The following is a 16,951-nucleotide window of genomic DNA, read 5'->3' as shown; positions in this document are numbered from 1 at the left end:
TATTTTTCTTCAGATATATATATATATCCTAAATAAAATTTCCTGACTGTCGTCCTCATCTAGGGTCTTCTTCTTTTTCTTCATGTTTGTTCCACTTCCTGTGACTCTGTGTGCTTTTCTTATTCTGTATTACTCCCTATAGTTTTTGTTCTTGTCTTTGTCGATTTTTTTTTCCTTAGTTATTATCTGTTTGTTCTGTTTTTGTTGTACACTTCTTTTTTAATGTAATTTGTGATTTGTCCACTTAATTAAAAAAATAAATAAATAAAATTTTTAATGAGTTTTAACTTTATAGAGAAGTTATAATTTTAAACTTTATTGCGCATATATAAAGTATGTATTTCACATAATGAATGTCCACATCTTAAAAAGGAGTGTGTAGAAATAAGAATTAAACAACTATAAAGAGAAAAAGTTGCTTTAATGATTTGATCAATTTATAATAACAGTATAATTTGAGAAAAAATATCCTAATCCACTCAACAAAAATACAGTTAAGAATGTTGGAGTGTAGGGTGACTAGTAAAATTGGGAAAAATATTATTTTTGAAATATCCGTACTTCTTTCTTTTATTTTTGCATTGATTCAGTATATTTTTCATATTTATTCCACCACCAAGTGTACATGAAGAGTTTGTTAAATGATTTAACTTTTTTCTCACTTCACTTCCTATCTTCAATTATACCTATTTTTATATTAACCTCACTTCAGATCAAATATTAAAATTTAAATTTTACTTCTCATGACCTTCCCCTTGTTCTCCAAATCTAAATAAATAAACAAAACAAACAAAGCTTCAATTACCAACAACAAAAGCTTCAACTAATACACATGTTTTTCTCATGTTTCTCTCCCTACTTATATATATATATATATATATTATTACACTTGCCAAGTTTTTCCAAAACAAACAAACATAAAAAACCACACACTTAACATATAAACAATATATATAGTTTCATGTCCTTGAATCTAAAGCTAACAAGCAGCACTGGCTAAAACTCTTCTTCTCCTCCTACCATCTGCAGATTCTCTCATCTTAGCAATACCATGATGAACATGATGATGATGATGATGATGATGGTTATGATGATGATGATGATGATGATGGCTTTTAGCCATCTTCAACCTTTCCTTTGTAGCTTCTTCAAACTCTATCTTCTCATCAACTACCATCTGTTTATACCTACACTCAACACTACAAAATCCCTGGTCACCTCTGCATCATCAAAACCATTCAACTTTTCATAAACACAAACACTTACCAACTCTAAATATATATATATATATATATATATATATACATATGAAAAAATTAATTAAAGATAGGATGGGAAAAAATTAGTACTTATACATGTAGACATCCTTTTGGAGACTCAACTCTTTTTTGCAAAAGAAGCAAGCCTTGAGGAAGCCTAAATCAGTTGAGAACTTTGTCGGTTTGATGACGATGTTTTTCGGTACTTTCCGGCCTTGATGTTGTATAAGAATACGAAGACCAACAAGGCCTTCTTGCACTTCTCTAATGGCTTGATCATCACCTTGTTCTTGTTGTTGTTCTTCTTCTTCCTCTAAATGGAAGATGCTCTTAGTTCTTGAGAGCATCTTGAGAGAGTGTGTTAGTGGTGGAAGAGGATGATGATGAGAGTGAGGAAGAGCAAGGAGTGATGGATATTTAAGCACTATGATGCAGTCCCCACTTGCTTACCAACCACATGTCATGAATAACCTTAATTAATTAATCATGTTTTCATAATTAATATTTTGTTTATTTCAAGTTAATTTGTACGTGATATTTATTTTTTTCTCTTTATGATTGATTGGTTATATATATATATATATCAAAATATATTCTATATTTACATATATCTCCGATGGTTATGTTTCAGTAAATTATCATTTAATTTATTTTAAATATTTCATCATATTTTTTTGTTAACGTGGACAAAACACTCATACACACTTTAAATTTTTACATAAAAGTTTATGGGCATGACATTTGATGATATTGTTACTATTAAATTTTAATTTGTATAATACCCATAAAGTCAATATATTGTATAATATAAAAAAAAATATTAGATTTATTTAATATATTATGTTTGTCTCCTCCACTGATGGTTCTATTTTCACACTGTCTAGCTTTTAATTATCACCTTTTTATTTGTGTTATATATACATATGTTTCTTGTTTTGCTATAAAGTTATATTTACTTGTTTTTATTATTAAAATTATTTAGTACTGAAAAGGTCTATTATAACCGATGTTTCATGTTTTATATTCTCCTTTTTGTTATTCAATAGTCACATCCACTTCCGATGGAATATGTGGACGGTAATGTTATTGGTATGTCTTTTTGTTGGTGTGTTTCTCATAAAATTATAGTTTATCATCTTATAAAAAAATAATAAATAAATAAATTTATTTATTATTTACAAAATTTTGGTTTATCCACCATATTAAAAATAAATAAAATAAATAAAAAGTCTATTATTTATAAAATCAAAGATCTTTGAGAGAATATATAGATATGCTAAGAGATTACAAACAAGCATATAAGAATTTAGTATATATGCTCCAAATTCAAAAAGAGAAAGGGCCACATTGAAATATTATTCCTTTGTTTGGACAGGTGTAATTTATATATTATAGATATTTAAAAAATATATAAAGTGTAAATTAAACTTTTGGGTCCACATTCTTGTGGCTTTTTTCCCTTAATTTTTTCACATGAGTTCCTTGCAACACATTGGCGGGGCGTTTGGTTGGATGTAATTCTAAATGCGTGGATTTCTAATTACAATGTAATTAGAAATCTTGGTTTTCAAAATACAGTGCAGTCAAATCTTGTGTTTGGTTAGATGTAACTGAAATTACTGTATTATAAAATTTTATGTTTGTTTGAAAGGATTTGTAAATCTGTAATTGGAAAAATCGTGTGTATATGTGTGTATATATGCATATATAATATATGTATATGTATATAGTATGTATAAATATACATATATATATATATATGTGATATATATACATATATGTATATAGTATATATATGTATAAATATACATATATATATGTGTATATATACATATATATATATGATATATATATATTTGTATAAGTACATGTATATATATGTATATATATATATATACATATATGTATATAAATATATATCGTTATAAGTACATGTATATGTATGTATATATATGTATATACATATACATATATAAATATATATATAAATTTGTATAAGTATATGTATATATACATATACATATATATATACAAATATATATATATATATATATATAGAATATATGTATACATAATACATATATGTATGTGCATATATACATATACATATATGGATATATATGTATGTGTAAAATATATATATATGAATATATATATATATAGTATGTATGTGTATATATCATGATATGAATATATATGTATATATATATACGTATATTATATGATATATACGTATATGTATATAGTATGTATATGTATATGTATAAAAAAGTACATATATGTTTTATATAAATATATAAATGTATATGTATGTAGTATATGTATGTGTATGTATGCGTGTATTTATATATATACGTTGGTTTTATTCCGAGGTTGGTTGCGCGATTTGGGCGTAAATGTTGTGTTTTGTGGGTTGTTTGGGTGTTTGTGAAGTAAAGTATTTGGTTTCATTAAAACAATACTAAGCTAAACCACCGTTTCTGTTTTAATGTAAACTACTCAAATTCCAAAGACTTTTTTAACCTCTTGTTCCTACTTTTCTTTACTAATTGCTTTTTACTATACCTTTTGATTTCTTTATTATCCATTAAATTAATTACCACTGAATATATAAACATTAATAATTAAGGTCTTGTATTTAATACATTAATTAATTGGTCCTAAGCTATGCATTTTGTAGGTCTTTGATGAAGATGAGTATGAGTTTGAATAAAATTATTAAAATGAGGTTGTGTGTTGTGAAAAGAAGCAACAGAGATGACCCACACTTGCATTACTGCTCCATTTGTACTTTCAACATGTTTAACTATATGCTTGAATTTTGGAGGGGGCATTATTTTATGTGAATATTTTATTTTTTTACTGTGTATATTTTGCATTTAATAATAATAATAAATGATTTTTTTCCTCATCTAGATTTTTGCCCTGGAAGATTGGAATGATAAATAAAAACTCAAATTGGATAACTCTTTCACAACTATCAAATATGGGTATAATTTTCTGGACTCATCTATTAATATTAAGTGGAATTAGCTAACGAGTTTTGAGTTATTGTTTTATGAAAGTCATTTTGTAATATACTGAGAATTGCCTCTATTTTTGTTTTTCATCACTATCAATAGATTATGTGGCCTTGTTTGTATTCAATTTTTGCTTCGTTTTTTTTTACTGTTTTTAATGAAATTATAATTTATCTATTTTTAAAAATTACTTATTATGAAGGATTTAGTAATATTTAGAATTCATTAATTATATTCAAATATATAATAATATAAATAAAGTAAAAAAAAATCAAACCGAAAGCAAACAAAATTGATCACATATGATATGGTAAATGTATAATATATAATGTTCAAAACATTTCAAAATTGGGCTTTGTTACAGTTGATTAGTATGTTAACTTTACCATTCCCTCGCTTATTTTTATATTTTCAGTGCTTATTTGATTTATACATATCATTAGTATTTGTCTTAATCATATTTAAGATGCAGAATTATATAATTCACAGTTTTTTTAATAAATAAATCAGATAAATTAAAACGGTAGGAGAACAAAGAACAAGTCTTGTGACCAAACTGCAAAAAAAATAACAACCAACTATCAGTGTTTATTTCACCACACACATATAGATACATATATTAAAACAAAAATTACTTGTGGATCTCTTGATTTTTGCTGTGGGACATATAGTCCCTTCAACATTTTCATTGACAGGTATATTTATGCTATGTGAATTAGTATATCTGCCGCTTTCATATGTATATATATATATATATTATGACTTCTTACAATACTCAAATTGTCTCTATTTATTTATTTATTTATTTGGGAAAAATCTTATGAAGTTCAATATAGAACTCTCAAAGTCTCATGAACACTCACAGTTTTTTGATTTTTTTTCTTTATAGGCAGCTATTACATGAGGATGACAGCCACAAACTTCATTATTTAGAGACCTAACCAATGTCAAATAATTAAGAAGAATCAAATCACATGATTTTAATGTCAGGTCAATTCATTATAGCCAGTGTAGCTAGTCATAGTCAACCATAATAGAAAATCATGTAATCTTATAATAGCTAACTAGTGAGATAAACAATGTTTAGTGTTATTATTGATTTCACCTGTCTCTTATCTATTAACTTTGGAGAATATATATATATATAGGACACTATCTAATTATTGAGATCGGAGCTACATGTTTAGCTACGGAACTACCTGCTTACTATGTCTGACTTGCTCAAAGTTAATAAATTCTTTTGTCATGGAAAGAAAGAAAACAATATCCTTCCACATATCAAACCGGTAAATATATTACAGTATATGTATCATATTATGATGGCTTTATTAACTTAGGATTTAACTATGAGTTTGTTCATTCATCATTTTCATAACATTTCACTATACTAAACAGTGGTTGTTAAATTTAAGAATTGATAATTTTTACTCTTACTTAACGTCATGGTCTCATTTGCTTGGGGTTATCCCTTACTAGTTATATTTTCATACACCTTTCCATGAATTTAAATCACTTGGTTAATGCATTTGTTTAACTCTATCAAAATAGTTCTATTATTTCTCTTCTATCACATGGAATGAGTTCATCCTACACAACCTTTCTCTTTAGCTCTTTTAATCATTTTCAAAATTCCATAAATAAAATTATTGCTTGATTTGTCGGTTGGGTTGGTACTTAAGTGTTCATTGGGTTAACCACCTAAACAATCAACCCAACTTCTTAATCTTGTTATTAATCACTTATACCATTAGAAAATCAATTAGACAAGCACATTAAGTACCCATTTAATACTCAATGTTAGTACTTATTTTTCTTCATTCCAAACATAAATAAAACAAAAAGTAACCTTTTTAATTTCTTAGAACAATTAGTGGCTACCATACTTGATAGAAATTTGTCAAAATATCAAGATATACATGTGGAATGCAAATATCACAAGGACAATATTGTCTTTACACAGAAGTAAAAAGAAAAAAAGAAAAAAAAAATTATCACTTCATATAAATCACAATTGATCAAGAAAGGAAAAACATACATAAACATCATCTTCAAGAAAGGCACCACTTTTATATAATTCAAGGTGCTCATAATAACTCTCAAATAAATAAATAAATAAATAAATAAATAAATAAATATAGTAAAGAAACCCCACAGTCACGTGGGATGCCTTTCTCAACCTTTTCCAACTTTTGCATGTTTGCACTCCAACCATTTTTCTTTCTTTTTTTTAATCTTATATTTTTTTATTTTTTATGGAGGTCTATCTTTCATGCTCCATCCCAGTTGTAATATTTAATTTAATAAATAAATAAATGAATATTATTTTTTACGTTTTGAGATTTTAAGTAAATATTTATATTTATGAAAGGATAAAATTATATATATATATTTTTTATTTTTATTAATAATAAAAAAAAAAACATGTTTTGCTCGTCCACAAAAAAACGGAAAGTAACAAAATGCGGGAACGAGAGAGAAAGCAAAGAAAGGGATCACAATGAACCACTTAAAAGTGCGATTTTTTTCGAGATTATTCTCTCAGTTTCCGTGATTTTCGGTTGAGGATTTCGTCCGATTTGTTCTGGGTTTTTGGGGGGATGCGGTGCGTCAGCGGTGTCGTTTGATCTCCGCTTCTCGAACATTCAATTGACGACTCGATTTGGGGATGATTCAATCTATTTTCGGCCTAATTTTTTGATTGATTTTTGCTCGTGATGATTCCAGGTTTGTTTCTTTTTTCTCTGTTTTCGATTTGATGGCCTGAATCGTTGTATTGATTTGAAAAAAATGGGAGTTGTTTTTATTTTTTTGTTTGCCCTAAATCTGTCTGTTTGTGTAATTTGGGAGAATCTATATTGTTTCTTGTTCTTCAGATTTGAAATATATTGGATTCTGGGGATGATTTTGGTTCTAGTTTGTTGCTTGTTTTCTGTTATCAGTGAATCAATCTAGTTTGTGTTAGAAATTACATGTGCTATTTAAACTTTGTCAGAAAGAGTGCGGTTCTAATGAGTTGCCGATTTGGATTTTCAGGAAGTTGTTAATATCACTACTGATGTAATCTAGTTGGCGAATTGAGTTGCTGACTTTTTGGGGGTCTCCGAAAGATTGAATTTTGGTCCTCTTTGTGTATTTTACTAGTTAGTGATTATAGCTTGGTGGTTAGCAGATGAACATGTCAGGATGAATGGTCTTGGCAAGGACCACCGTCGATGGAACCACCTGATAAGAGGTTCTCTGAGTTTGTAGACCTAGTGAAGTCATGGATGTCGCGGAGGTCGGAGCCAACAAATGTTTCAAGGGATTTTTGGATGCCGGACCATAGTTGTAGGGTATGCTATGAATGTGATTCGCAATTTACAGTTTTCAACCGTAGACACCATTGTCGTCTCTGTGGGCGGGTTTTCTGTGCAAAGTGTACTGCAAATTCTGTGCCTGTCCCATCTGATGATCCGAAGAATTCCAGAGAAGAGTGGGAGAGGATTCGTGTATGCAACTATTGCTTCAAGCAATGGGGGCAGGATGTAACATTGGTGGATAATGGAATTCAAGTGTCAAGTCCGGTCCTTAGTCCTTCCATTTCAACAACAAGCTTGGTCAGCTCCAAATCTAGTGGCACTGAAAACAGTAGTATTGCCACTGCAGTATCTACTTCACACTCAACTGCGGGCTTTCAACGAGCCTCATATGTTTTTGTTCCCAGTCCCAGTCATACTGTTCAAATTGAACCATGCTCTGACAAGCAAGCTATGACAATATCAGGGAGGAACATTGACTCTGTTATGGATGCAAACCATGTTGGGAATCCTTCCTCTAATCAGTTGAGCTTCTGCATTAACAGGTTTGGTTTACCATTTTAGTGCTCAGTCATTTTCATTTGCTTATTCTTATCAGCTCTAGAATGAAATGAGAATTTTAATAGAATGATGTAATATTTATGATTCAGATTCTAATGTTTGGATGTGTGTGTGTACAAATGCAATGACAAAGTCATGATTCACATTTCCTTACTTGCAAGTTTAATAAGTATGAGAATGGGAATCATCGGCCAGAAAACCATTCATTCTATCCTGGATTCTAAACAGCACCTTAAATTTTCATGACATGTTAGGACTTAGGATATCATGTCAGTGTTGTTTCTAAGCTCTCTCTCTCTCTCTCTCTCATGCATTTTTGTTTCATAGATTTATCATCCATTTTTTGGCCCCTTTGGTTGCAGAAGTGATGATGAGGATGAAGAGTATGGCGCCTGCCACTTTGACTCAGGGTCGCAACATTTCCCACATTTTGGTGGCTATTATGGTCCTGCTGAGTTTGATGATGTTGATCAAGGTTATCCAATGAATAATGTTTGTCATGCTGAGGAAAATGGTGATCCTACGGAAATTGTTTCTCCCATTTGCAATAACACAGAATTTCATACCTCATTAGGTGCTGGTAAAGTGGCAGAAGCAGAGCATGTTAACAGTTTTGATTGTGATGCTTCATCTACCATCTACAGAATCGAAGATACAGATGCGGACCCTGTGGACTATGAGAACACCAGACAGCTCTGGCTCCCTCCTGAGCCTGAGGATGAAGAAGATGAGAAAGAAGCTATTCTCTATGATGATGATGAAGAGGATGCTTCTGGAGAATGGGGATATTTACGGTCATCCAACAGCTTTGGTAGTGGTGAATTTCGTAGTAGAGATCGGTCAACCGAAGAGCACAAGAAAGCCATGAAGAATGTTGTTGATGGACATTTTAGAGCTTTGGTAGCTCAACTTCTTCAAGTTGAAAATATATCTGTGGGTGACGAAGAGGGAAAAGAGAGTTGGTTGGAAATAATTACATCTTTGTCTTGGGAAGCAGCAACTATTCTGAAGCCTGACACTAGCAAGGGAGGAGGAATGGATCCTGGTGGTTATGTGAAGATTAAATGCATTGCTTGTGGGCATAGGAGTGAAAGGTATGTTTCCTTGTTGCTGTCCGAGTGAGAAGTTCAGTACTTGAGTTTATGGATCTAGTGAAGTAGCTACAGTTTCTGTTTTTTCTTTCAACATGCTTATTTGATGCCTCTTTTACGCATGTACTTAATTAGATATTATGCATGTACAGTCTTCTTTAAAGTAAGTGAGTTTATGCTGTTTTAATTATTTGCTTGTCTAGCATGGTGGTCAAAGGAGTTGTTTGCAAGAAGAACATTGCCCATCGACGTATGGCATCAAAGATGATAAAACCTCGTTTCTTAATTCTTGGAGGTGCACTTGAATATCATCGAATCACAAATCAACTTTCAAGCTTTGATACTTTGTTGCAACAGGTGCCTCCCTCCTCTCTCGTTACAGGTATATATCTTTGTACAAGTTTCTGTTTCTGCTTGGTTAATCATTTTCTTATTTTCTGTATCCTTGTTAGGAAATGGATCACTTGAAGATGGCAGTTGCCAAGATAGAGTCTCACCACCCAAATGTTCTGTTGGTTGAGAAATCAGTGTCCCGTTTTGCACAGGATTATCTTCTTGATAGAAACATCTCACTTGTTCTCAACATTAAAAGGCCGCTCTTAGAACGAATAGCCCGTTGCACTGGTGCTCAGATAATACCTTCAATTGATCATTTATCAACTCCAAAACTGGGTCACTGTGATTATTTTCATGTGGAAAAGTTTGTTGAGGAACATGGAAGTGCTGGTCAGAAAGGGAAGAAATTGCTCAAGACATTGATGTTTTTTGAAGGTTGCCCAAAGCCATTGGGTTGTACTGTGAGTTATTCTAAAAACCTGAACCTTGTTTCTTTTTCCACCCAATTTAGAATTTGAATTGCCAGTCAATGTTTTTGCAATTTCAGTGAATAATACATGATGCTTGCATATACTTGTTTGCAATGCTTTGTCAAGTGATTTTTTTGAAATTTCAACCAAACAAAATCATGTGATCATATAATATGACAAACTTTAGGCAATGTTTGTAAATAGGATTTTCTTTTTAATATGGTATCCATGTTTCTGTATTTCACGTCAAGGCGCTTCTGGTTCTACAGAGATCAAACTGATGTTGATTCTTTAGGTGCGTGGCCTATGTTTAATAAGAAATAGCTTGGAAAATTATTGACTTTAGTTTCTTGTTTTTTAAAAATTTATTCAAGAAAACCATTCTTTGTAAAATAACACTAAACTATATTTTTTTTAAGAATAATATTCAAAATGGCCATTACTTTGGTGATGTCTGCATTGTAATCAACCACTAGGTAATGTGGCCAGTTTGTAACTATCTGCTCTATGCTTCCCTTCTGGCAATACACACACCTGAGCACTGAAATCCAAGACTCAGTGATGGATCAAGCCCCTACCTCAAAGTTGTGTGTGCATATGCGCTGGGAGTGGGTGCCTCTGCCTCATCTGACCCACTTAGGATTCCTGTCACCTTGGGATTTAGTAGCAGTAGTGGTGATAAATGAATTAGTGTTAACAGGCCAAATTAGATAGTTGACTGCACATGTTGACATTGACAAAGTAGTTATTTTGGATATTATTATTGAAATTGCATTATTTTTTCTATTCTTTTATTTGCAGGGACTTTTAAAATGGATATATATATTTTTTTAAATTGGAACTCATCAATGATAGTTCTATTACCCTGTAGGAATACTTGTGTCTTAAAATTGATCACATATGTACTAGTTAACTGAAAGATTGCCAACTTTAATGAGAGGTCCCGTGATTTTTTCTCAACGTATTTGTAGATTTTGCTCAAAGGTTCAAATGGTGATGAGCTGAAGAAGGTCAAGCATGTTGTTCAATATGGAGTATTTGCAGCCTATCATTTGGCTTTGGAAACATCTTTTCTTGCTGATGAAGGTGCCTCTCTGCCTGAACTTCCCTTGAAATCACCAATTACTGTTGCATTGCCGGATAAACCATCCAGCGTTGACAGATCTATTTCTACTATACCTGGTTTCACAACTTCTGCTTCCAAGTCTGTTGGCAGTGATATTGAAAGATCCAAAACCTCATCCAATGAAAAGATGGAAGCAATGTTTTCATGTTTAACTGGAATTGTTGGTTCCAAATGTTCCCAACCTCACTCAACGATCATTACTCCATGCAGTAACATGAATGATTTTGCGCAATCTAATAATGAGGAATGTGGTGTTGAGCCTAAAATTAGGTCATGTTTATCTTCACAATTATCCCTCTAGATTGTTGTCCAACTCTGCTTCAGTATCCTTGTCCTCTCATGCTACAAGTGAGGAGAGTAAAATTGGCTCTGTAGAACATATTGAGGCTGAGACTTTTGGAAAGGATGATGGAGCTAATACAAATATCCCTACTGGCCCATTCAAACATATTGATGGTTTGAAGACCTTTGAAGTAGGCGACCACACCTATTTTGATGACAAACACATGATAGAAAAGCAGCTTGATTCCTCTGTTATTGGATCTTCACATCAAGATAGTGACAAGAGAGATGAGCATGCATTATTGAAAGAAGAATTCCCTCCTTCACCTTCTGATCACCAAAGCATCTTGGTCTTCCGGTCGGCCAGGTGCGTCTGGAAAGGGACTGTTTGTGAGCGTCCACATCTTTTCCGAATCAAAATATTATGGCAGCTTTGACAAGCCTTTGGGAAGATTCCTACGAGATCATCTATTTGATCAAGTTAAGCTTTGCATATCTAATACATTATGATGCTTTTGCTAATTAATTGCTGCTCAAGTCTAATTCGAACTATTATTTGATTAGAATTTTCGTTGCCGTTCCTGTGAGATGCCATCGGAAGCCCATGTTCTTTGTTATACTCATCGTCAAGGTAGTCTGACAATTTCCGTCAGAAAGCTATCAGAAGTTCATTTGCCAGGAGAACGGGATGGAAAGATCTGGATGTGGCATAGGTGCCTTAGGTGTCCTCGGGTTGATGGATTACCACCAGCAACTCAAAGGGTTGTCATGTCTGATGCAGCTTGGGGTCTATCTTTTGGTAAATTTTTGGAGCTTAGCTTTTCAAATCATGCTGCTGCAAGTAGGGTAGCTAGTTGTGGTCACTCTCTTCATAGGGACTGCCTCCGGTTCTATGGGTACCTCTCTTCACCTTTCCAATTATATAGTCGCCTTTCCAATTATCTGGTCATTAAAAACTCAGACCATTAGATCTGCTGATTTTCTTGTTTATATGAGCAGGTTTGGGAAAATGGTTGCTTGCTTCAGGTATGCATCAATAAATGTTCACTCTGTTTACCTCCCACCTCCCAAACTTGATTTCAGTTGCCAGCACCAGGAGCGTATACAAAATGAAGTAGATGAGGTATGCTGCATTGACTCAATTTCTGTTTTATGTTTTGATATGACTGGATCTAATAGAAACACTATGATACTGCAGGTAGCTGACAAAGCAGAACTTCTATTCAGTGAGGTATTGAATGCAATTTGCATAATCGTGGAGAAGAAGCTAGACACTGTGCCCATCAATGGTGGTCATATGAAAGCAGTGGAGTCGAGGCGTCACATTTTGGACCTTGAAATAATGCTGCAAAAAGAGAAAACAGAATTCGAGGTTGATATAAATTTTTATCTTGGTGTTTTCTTATTTCAGCAAATACATCCTGAATCCCTGAATTGTGATTTCTATTTATTTCAGGAATCCTTCCAGAAGTTAATTAAGAGAGAGGGAGATAAGGGACAACCCGTGGTTGATACTCTTGAGCTCAACAAGTTGCGCAGGCAATTGCTTTTCCAGGCATATTTATGGGATCAGAGATTAATTTTGGTCTCAGGTTCCCAGAGTAGACTTCATGAAGTACTAAGTAGTTTCCTGACAAGAAATAAGAACTCCATTGAGAAGTTTGGGGATCTAAATTTATCCCCTAAGCCGCTTGGGACCTCCACCAGTTTAGATGCGGCTATGCCAGATTCAAGAACCATTAATTTCCTTAAAGAGAGAATTGATGTTGATCAGCAAGGTAGTCTTATTGATCCTTCCAACCAACCTAGTCTAGGACAAGATCATCAGAATGGAAAGCATAGCAAAACTTATCTTCCTACTAGTGCTAGTTCGAATGATAAATTGGACTCTCCAGAATCTGGCCTTAGGATTCATAGGATTGCTTCAGATGGGCAGTTCTCAACTGTGAACAATCTATCAGACACCTTCGATGCGAAATGGACAGGTGAAAACAACAATGTTATTTCTGAGGCAGGCATTCCGAAAATCATCGATTTTGTTGGATACTGTGTCATCCTCAGATGATTTTGATGCAAGAAATGGAACTGACGTTGACCAACCATTTTCTGCATTATGGCCTCTAAGATATGGTGACATCATAGAAGATTTCTCTAACGTGATCAAAATGTCATTTCTAAATTTCTACCATATTATCAACAAGAACTCAGTTAGTTCACCAAAATTTGATGTACTCAGTGAGCACAATCCAGTTTATATCTCTTCCTTCCGGGAGCTAGCACGGCAGGGTGGAGCAAGGTTGTTTCTTCCTATAGGGGTTAATGACATAGTTATCCCGATATATGATGACGAACCAACCAGTGTAATTTCTTATGCACTTGTTTCGTCAGAGTATCATGCTCAGGTGACAGGCGAGTGGGATAGAGTAAAAGATGCCGGAGATTCGGCCCTTTCATTGCCTATTTTTGATTCACTTGATGAATTAAGCGCTGAATCCTTTAAAACTATTAGTTCAGCTGATGATAGCCTTATGTCCATGTCTGGGAGTAGAAATTCTCTTGTTTCAGATCCACTGGCATATACAAAGGGTATGCATGTCAGAGTTTCTTTTACCGATGAAGGCCCTGCTTGGGAAAGTAAAATATAGTGTGACTTGTTATTATGCCAAATATTTTGCGGCTTTGAGAAGAATTTGCTGCCCTTCTGAACTTGACTTTATAAGGTCCCTCAGCCGCTGTAAGAAATGGGGAGCACAGGGCGGCAAAAGCAATGTCTTCTTCGCAAAATCTTTAGACGATCGATTCATCATAAAACAGGTTACAAAGACAGAGCTGGAATCATTTATCAAGTTTGCTCCCGAGTACTTTAAGTATCTCACGGAATCCATTGCCACCGGGAGCCCCACATGCTTGGCTAAAATTCTTGGGATTTATCAGGTATTAGTCAAGATGTTTTTTAATGATGTTGTTTCCATACATTATATGTAATATATGTGGAAATTGCTATGGAATTATTCTCCTATCATGGCTGTAGGTTACGATAAAACAGCTGAAAGGCGGAAAAGAGACGAAGATGGATGTGCTGGTTATGGAAAATCTTCTATTTGGACGTAATGTGACGCGGCTGTATGACCTCAAGGGATCTTCAAGATCACGCTACAATCCTGATTCAAGTGGCAGCAACAAAGTCCTTCTCGATCAAAACTTGATCGAGGCGATGCCAACTTCTCCTATTTTTGTTGGCAATAAAGCAAAAAGGCTACTGGAGAGAGCCGTCTGGAATGATACTTCTTTTTTAGCGGTGAGTTGAGTAATTATTCCTTGCATTTTTTAGCACAAACATTTACATAAATATCAAACTACATTCCGAACCCTCATTACAATTGCTCTATATCTCTCATGCACAGTCTATAGATGTTATGGATTATTCTCTACTGGTCGGGGTGGACGAGGAAAAACATGAACTGGTACTTGGAATCATCGACTTCGTGAGGCAATACACATGGGACAAACATTTGGAGACATGGGTGAAATCTTCGGGCATTTTGGGTGGACAAAAGAATGTCTCACCGACCGTGATCTCGCCGAAGCAGTACAAGAAGCGATTCCGGAAAGCCATGTCGACATACTTCCTCATGGTACCAGATCAATGGTCACCTTCTGCTATCATTCCCAGTAGATCACAGTCTGAACTCTATGAAGATAACCAACAAGCTGCCTTGGAATCATAGATTATCTTTGTGTATGCTGTCAAGCTATGATTTCATCGTATTTTTTCGAGTTTGCATTGCATATATATATATATATATTCATTTTGTTTGCTAATGTTTGTTGATGTGGATTATTTGTTTGTTAAATGTGTGTTGATAAGAGTCTTGCCAGGTTTCATGCAATTTATGTCTGTCTTGTTAGTAAATATAATTTGAATCCATTTGTTGTCTGTTTTTGGATATAGTATTGATGTACAGTTACTCATGCTTTTCTATTTATAAATTGATGTTTTCAAGAAATCAGTTATTGGAAAAGTTTTAAGCTAAAGTTTCCATGTTTGTTGGTTGGTTTGATCTTTATTTCAATTTTTTTTTTCTAAAATTCTAAAAAGCTATGAATTATCCTAAATTAGATTAAAAATAAAGAACGTAAAAAAGAGGTTATATAAATTATGTGGTTAGAGAATCCAAAGAGTCCCATATAAAATAGAAAAATAAAAATAAAAAAATTTGATAAATCATTTTTCCTGTAAATTATAAATTTAAATTAAGTTAGACCGATAAACTTAGATCAATAATAGTGTATAAATGCACATATACTTTGTGTGCTTTTTTAAATTGTAATAATGATTAATTATTGGTGATTTTTGTTTGACATATGTAACCCAAGTTTTATATTTTGTGGGCCCAAGTCAGCCCAGTAATTGGCCCATTTCCCAGGCCCATCAATTCAAAACTTTCTCTATAAATAAGGGTCTCCACCGAAACCCTCTGGCATTGTGGCTCATCATCGTCCCTTTGCTGGAAGGCTCTCCATTTGCTTTGCTTGTTTTTCCACGGTGAGATTCTCTGATTTCTCAACCCTAATCCCGCTTTTTATTTGTTTTTCTCCTTGATTTGGAAGAATAGCGGTCTAGATTTTTGAATTTCTTTTGGAATTTTTAGGTTTAGAGTTCTTGATCTCTCTTCTTTTGTTTCGAATTTGAGTGGATTTGAGTGGTTTTTGTTAGGGTTTTGCATTGTCAATTGCCTTCCTGTTTAGATGCTTGTAGATTGCATACTATGGAGCCCATGTTTGTTTTTGAATGAATTTCACAAATGGGCTTCTCAAGATTCTTATATTATAATTTTGGTTTGTTTTAAAACCCAAATGCTCTTTTTGCATGATTTCTCTATTTGCGATCACATTTCTTGTTTTCATTTGATTTTTCCTTTAATTGGTATTCATTTCTTGTTGCTAGTGATCTTGGTTTCATGTAAATTTTTCTTGTGTTTGATCAAATTTGAAGAATTTTTAACCCACGAATTTCTGGCTTCAGGTGCCCAGGTTTTAGGTGTGAGTACTTCTTGTTTGGCTTTAGGTTAGTATTTTTCCTGATATGTATTCTTGTATGGGTTTTTGATAGAATTTTTTTGAATTTATTTTTCATAGGTTCTTATTGAAAATTTGAAATTAGCTTTTTTCAGCACAGTTAGTTTCCAAAAATCATAATAAATGTAATATTTACACTTGTTTGCCCAAGTTCTTAATTTAATAGATAGACAATTGTATTTACACTTATATATTTTAGCTTCTGACCTTAATATATAATCTTGTGAGATCTTATTTGTAATCTTGTATTGCCTCAAGGTTTTATTGGATTAGATGTTTACTTGTTGGAAACCATTTCTTATCCTTGAAACTTGGAAGAATGTTATGTCTTTGATTATGCTTGTAGATTTCCTAATAAGTTTTTGGATTGCAATTTACGTTAGAATATTTTATTTTAATGGAGAGTTTTGTGTCAAAATTAGGAAGCATCT

At 33.0% G+C, this 16,951-nt stretch overlaps 2 protein-coding genes across 5 annotated transcripts; one reads left to right on the top strand and one right to left on the bottom strand.

Annotated features, from left to right (window-relative positions):
* Positions 1-769: 769 nt before the first annotated feature.
* LOC120282390 (FCS-Like Zinc finger 5-like) lies at positions 770-1,665 on the bottom strand. 4 transcript variants are annotated; one of them, XM_039289197.1, is made up of 2 exons: positions 1,350-1,665; positions 770-1,199 (listed from the first exon to the last, which is right to left on the bottom strand). In XM_039289197.1, exons 1-2 carry the CDS (start codon positions 1,604-1,606, stop codon positions 980-982), a joined length of 477 nt encoding a protein of 158 aa, XP_039145131.1. In that variant the 5' UTR covers positions 1,607-1,665; the 3' UTR covers positions 770-979. The 4 variants fall into 4 exon arrangements, with proteins under 4 accessions (XP_039145131.1, XP_039145130.1, XP_039145132.1 ...); XM_039289196.1 differs by having other exon boundaries at positions 770-1,220; positions 1,356-1,665; XM_039289198.1 differs by having other exon boundaries at positions 1,356-1,665.
* Positions 1,666-6,726: 5,061 nt separating this feature from the next.
* On the top strand, positions 6,727-15,413 carry LOC120282253 (1-phosphatidylinositol-3-phosphate 5-kinase FAB1B-like). Its single transcript, XM_039289027.1, is given in 16 exon segments — positions 6,727-7,003; positions 7,313-8,120; positions 8,499-9,230; positions 9,431-9,584; positions 9,680-10,024; positions 11,005-11,411; positions 11,413-11,857; positions 11,859-11,921; positions 12,006-12,337; positions 12,441-12,564; positions 12,640-12,813; positions 12,898-13,466; positions 13,468-14,068; positions 14,070-14,375; positions 14,473-14,739; positions 14,846-15,413. Coding segments are annotated over 15 exon segments (5,472 nt in total). The 5' UTR covers positions 6,727-7,003; positions 7,313-7,491; the 3' UTR covers positions 15,170-15,413.
* Positions 15,414-16,951: the final 1,538 nt, after the last annotated feature.

The sequence above is a fragment of the Dioscorea cayenensis genome, chromosome 18 (genome assembly GCF_009730915.1).
Source record: "Dioscorea cayenensis subsp. rotundata cultivar TDr96_F1 chromosome 18, TDr96_F1_v2_PseudoChromosome.rev07_lg8_w22 25.fasta, whole genome shotgun sequence".
Classification (NCBI taxonomy): Eukaryota; Viridiplantae; Streptophyta; class Magnoliopsida; order Dioscoreales; family Dioscoreaceae; genus Dioscorea; species Dioscorea cayenensis.
The sequence above is the reverse complement of the archived record's forward strand: the minus strand, read 5'-3'. Positions and strand labels throughout refer to the sequence as shown.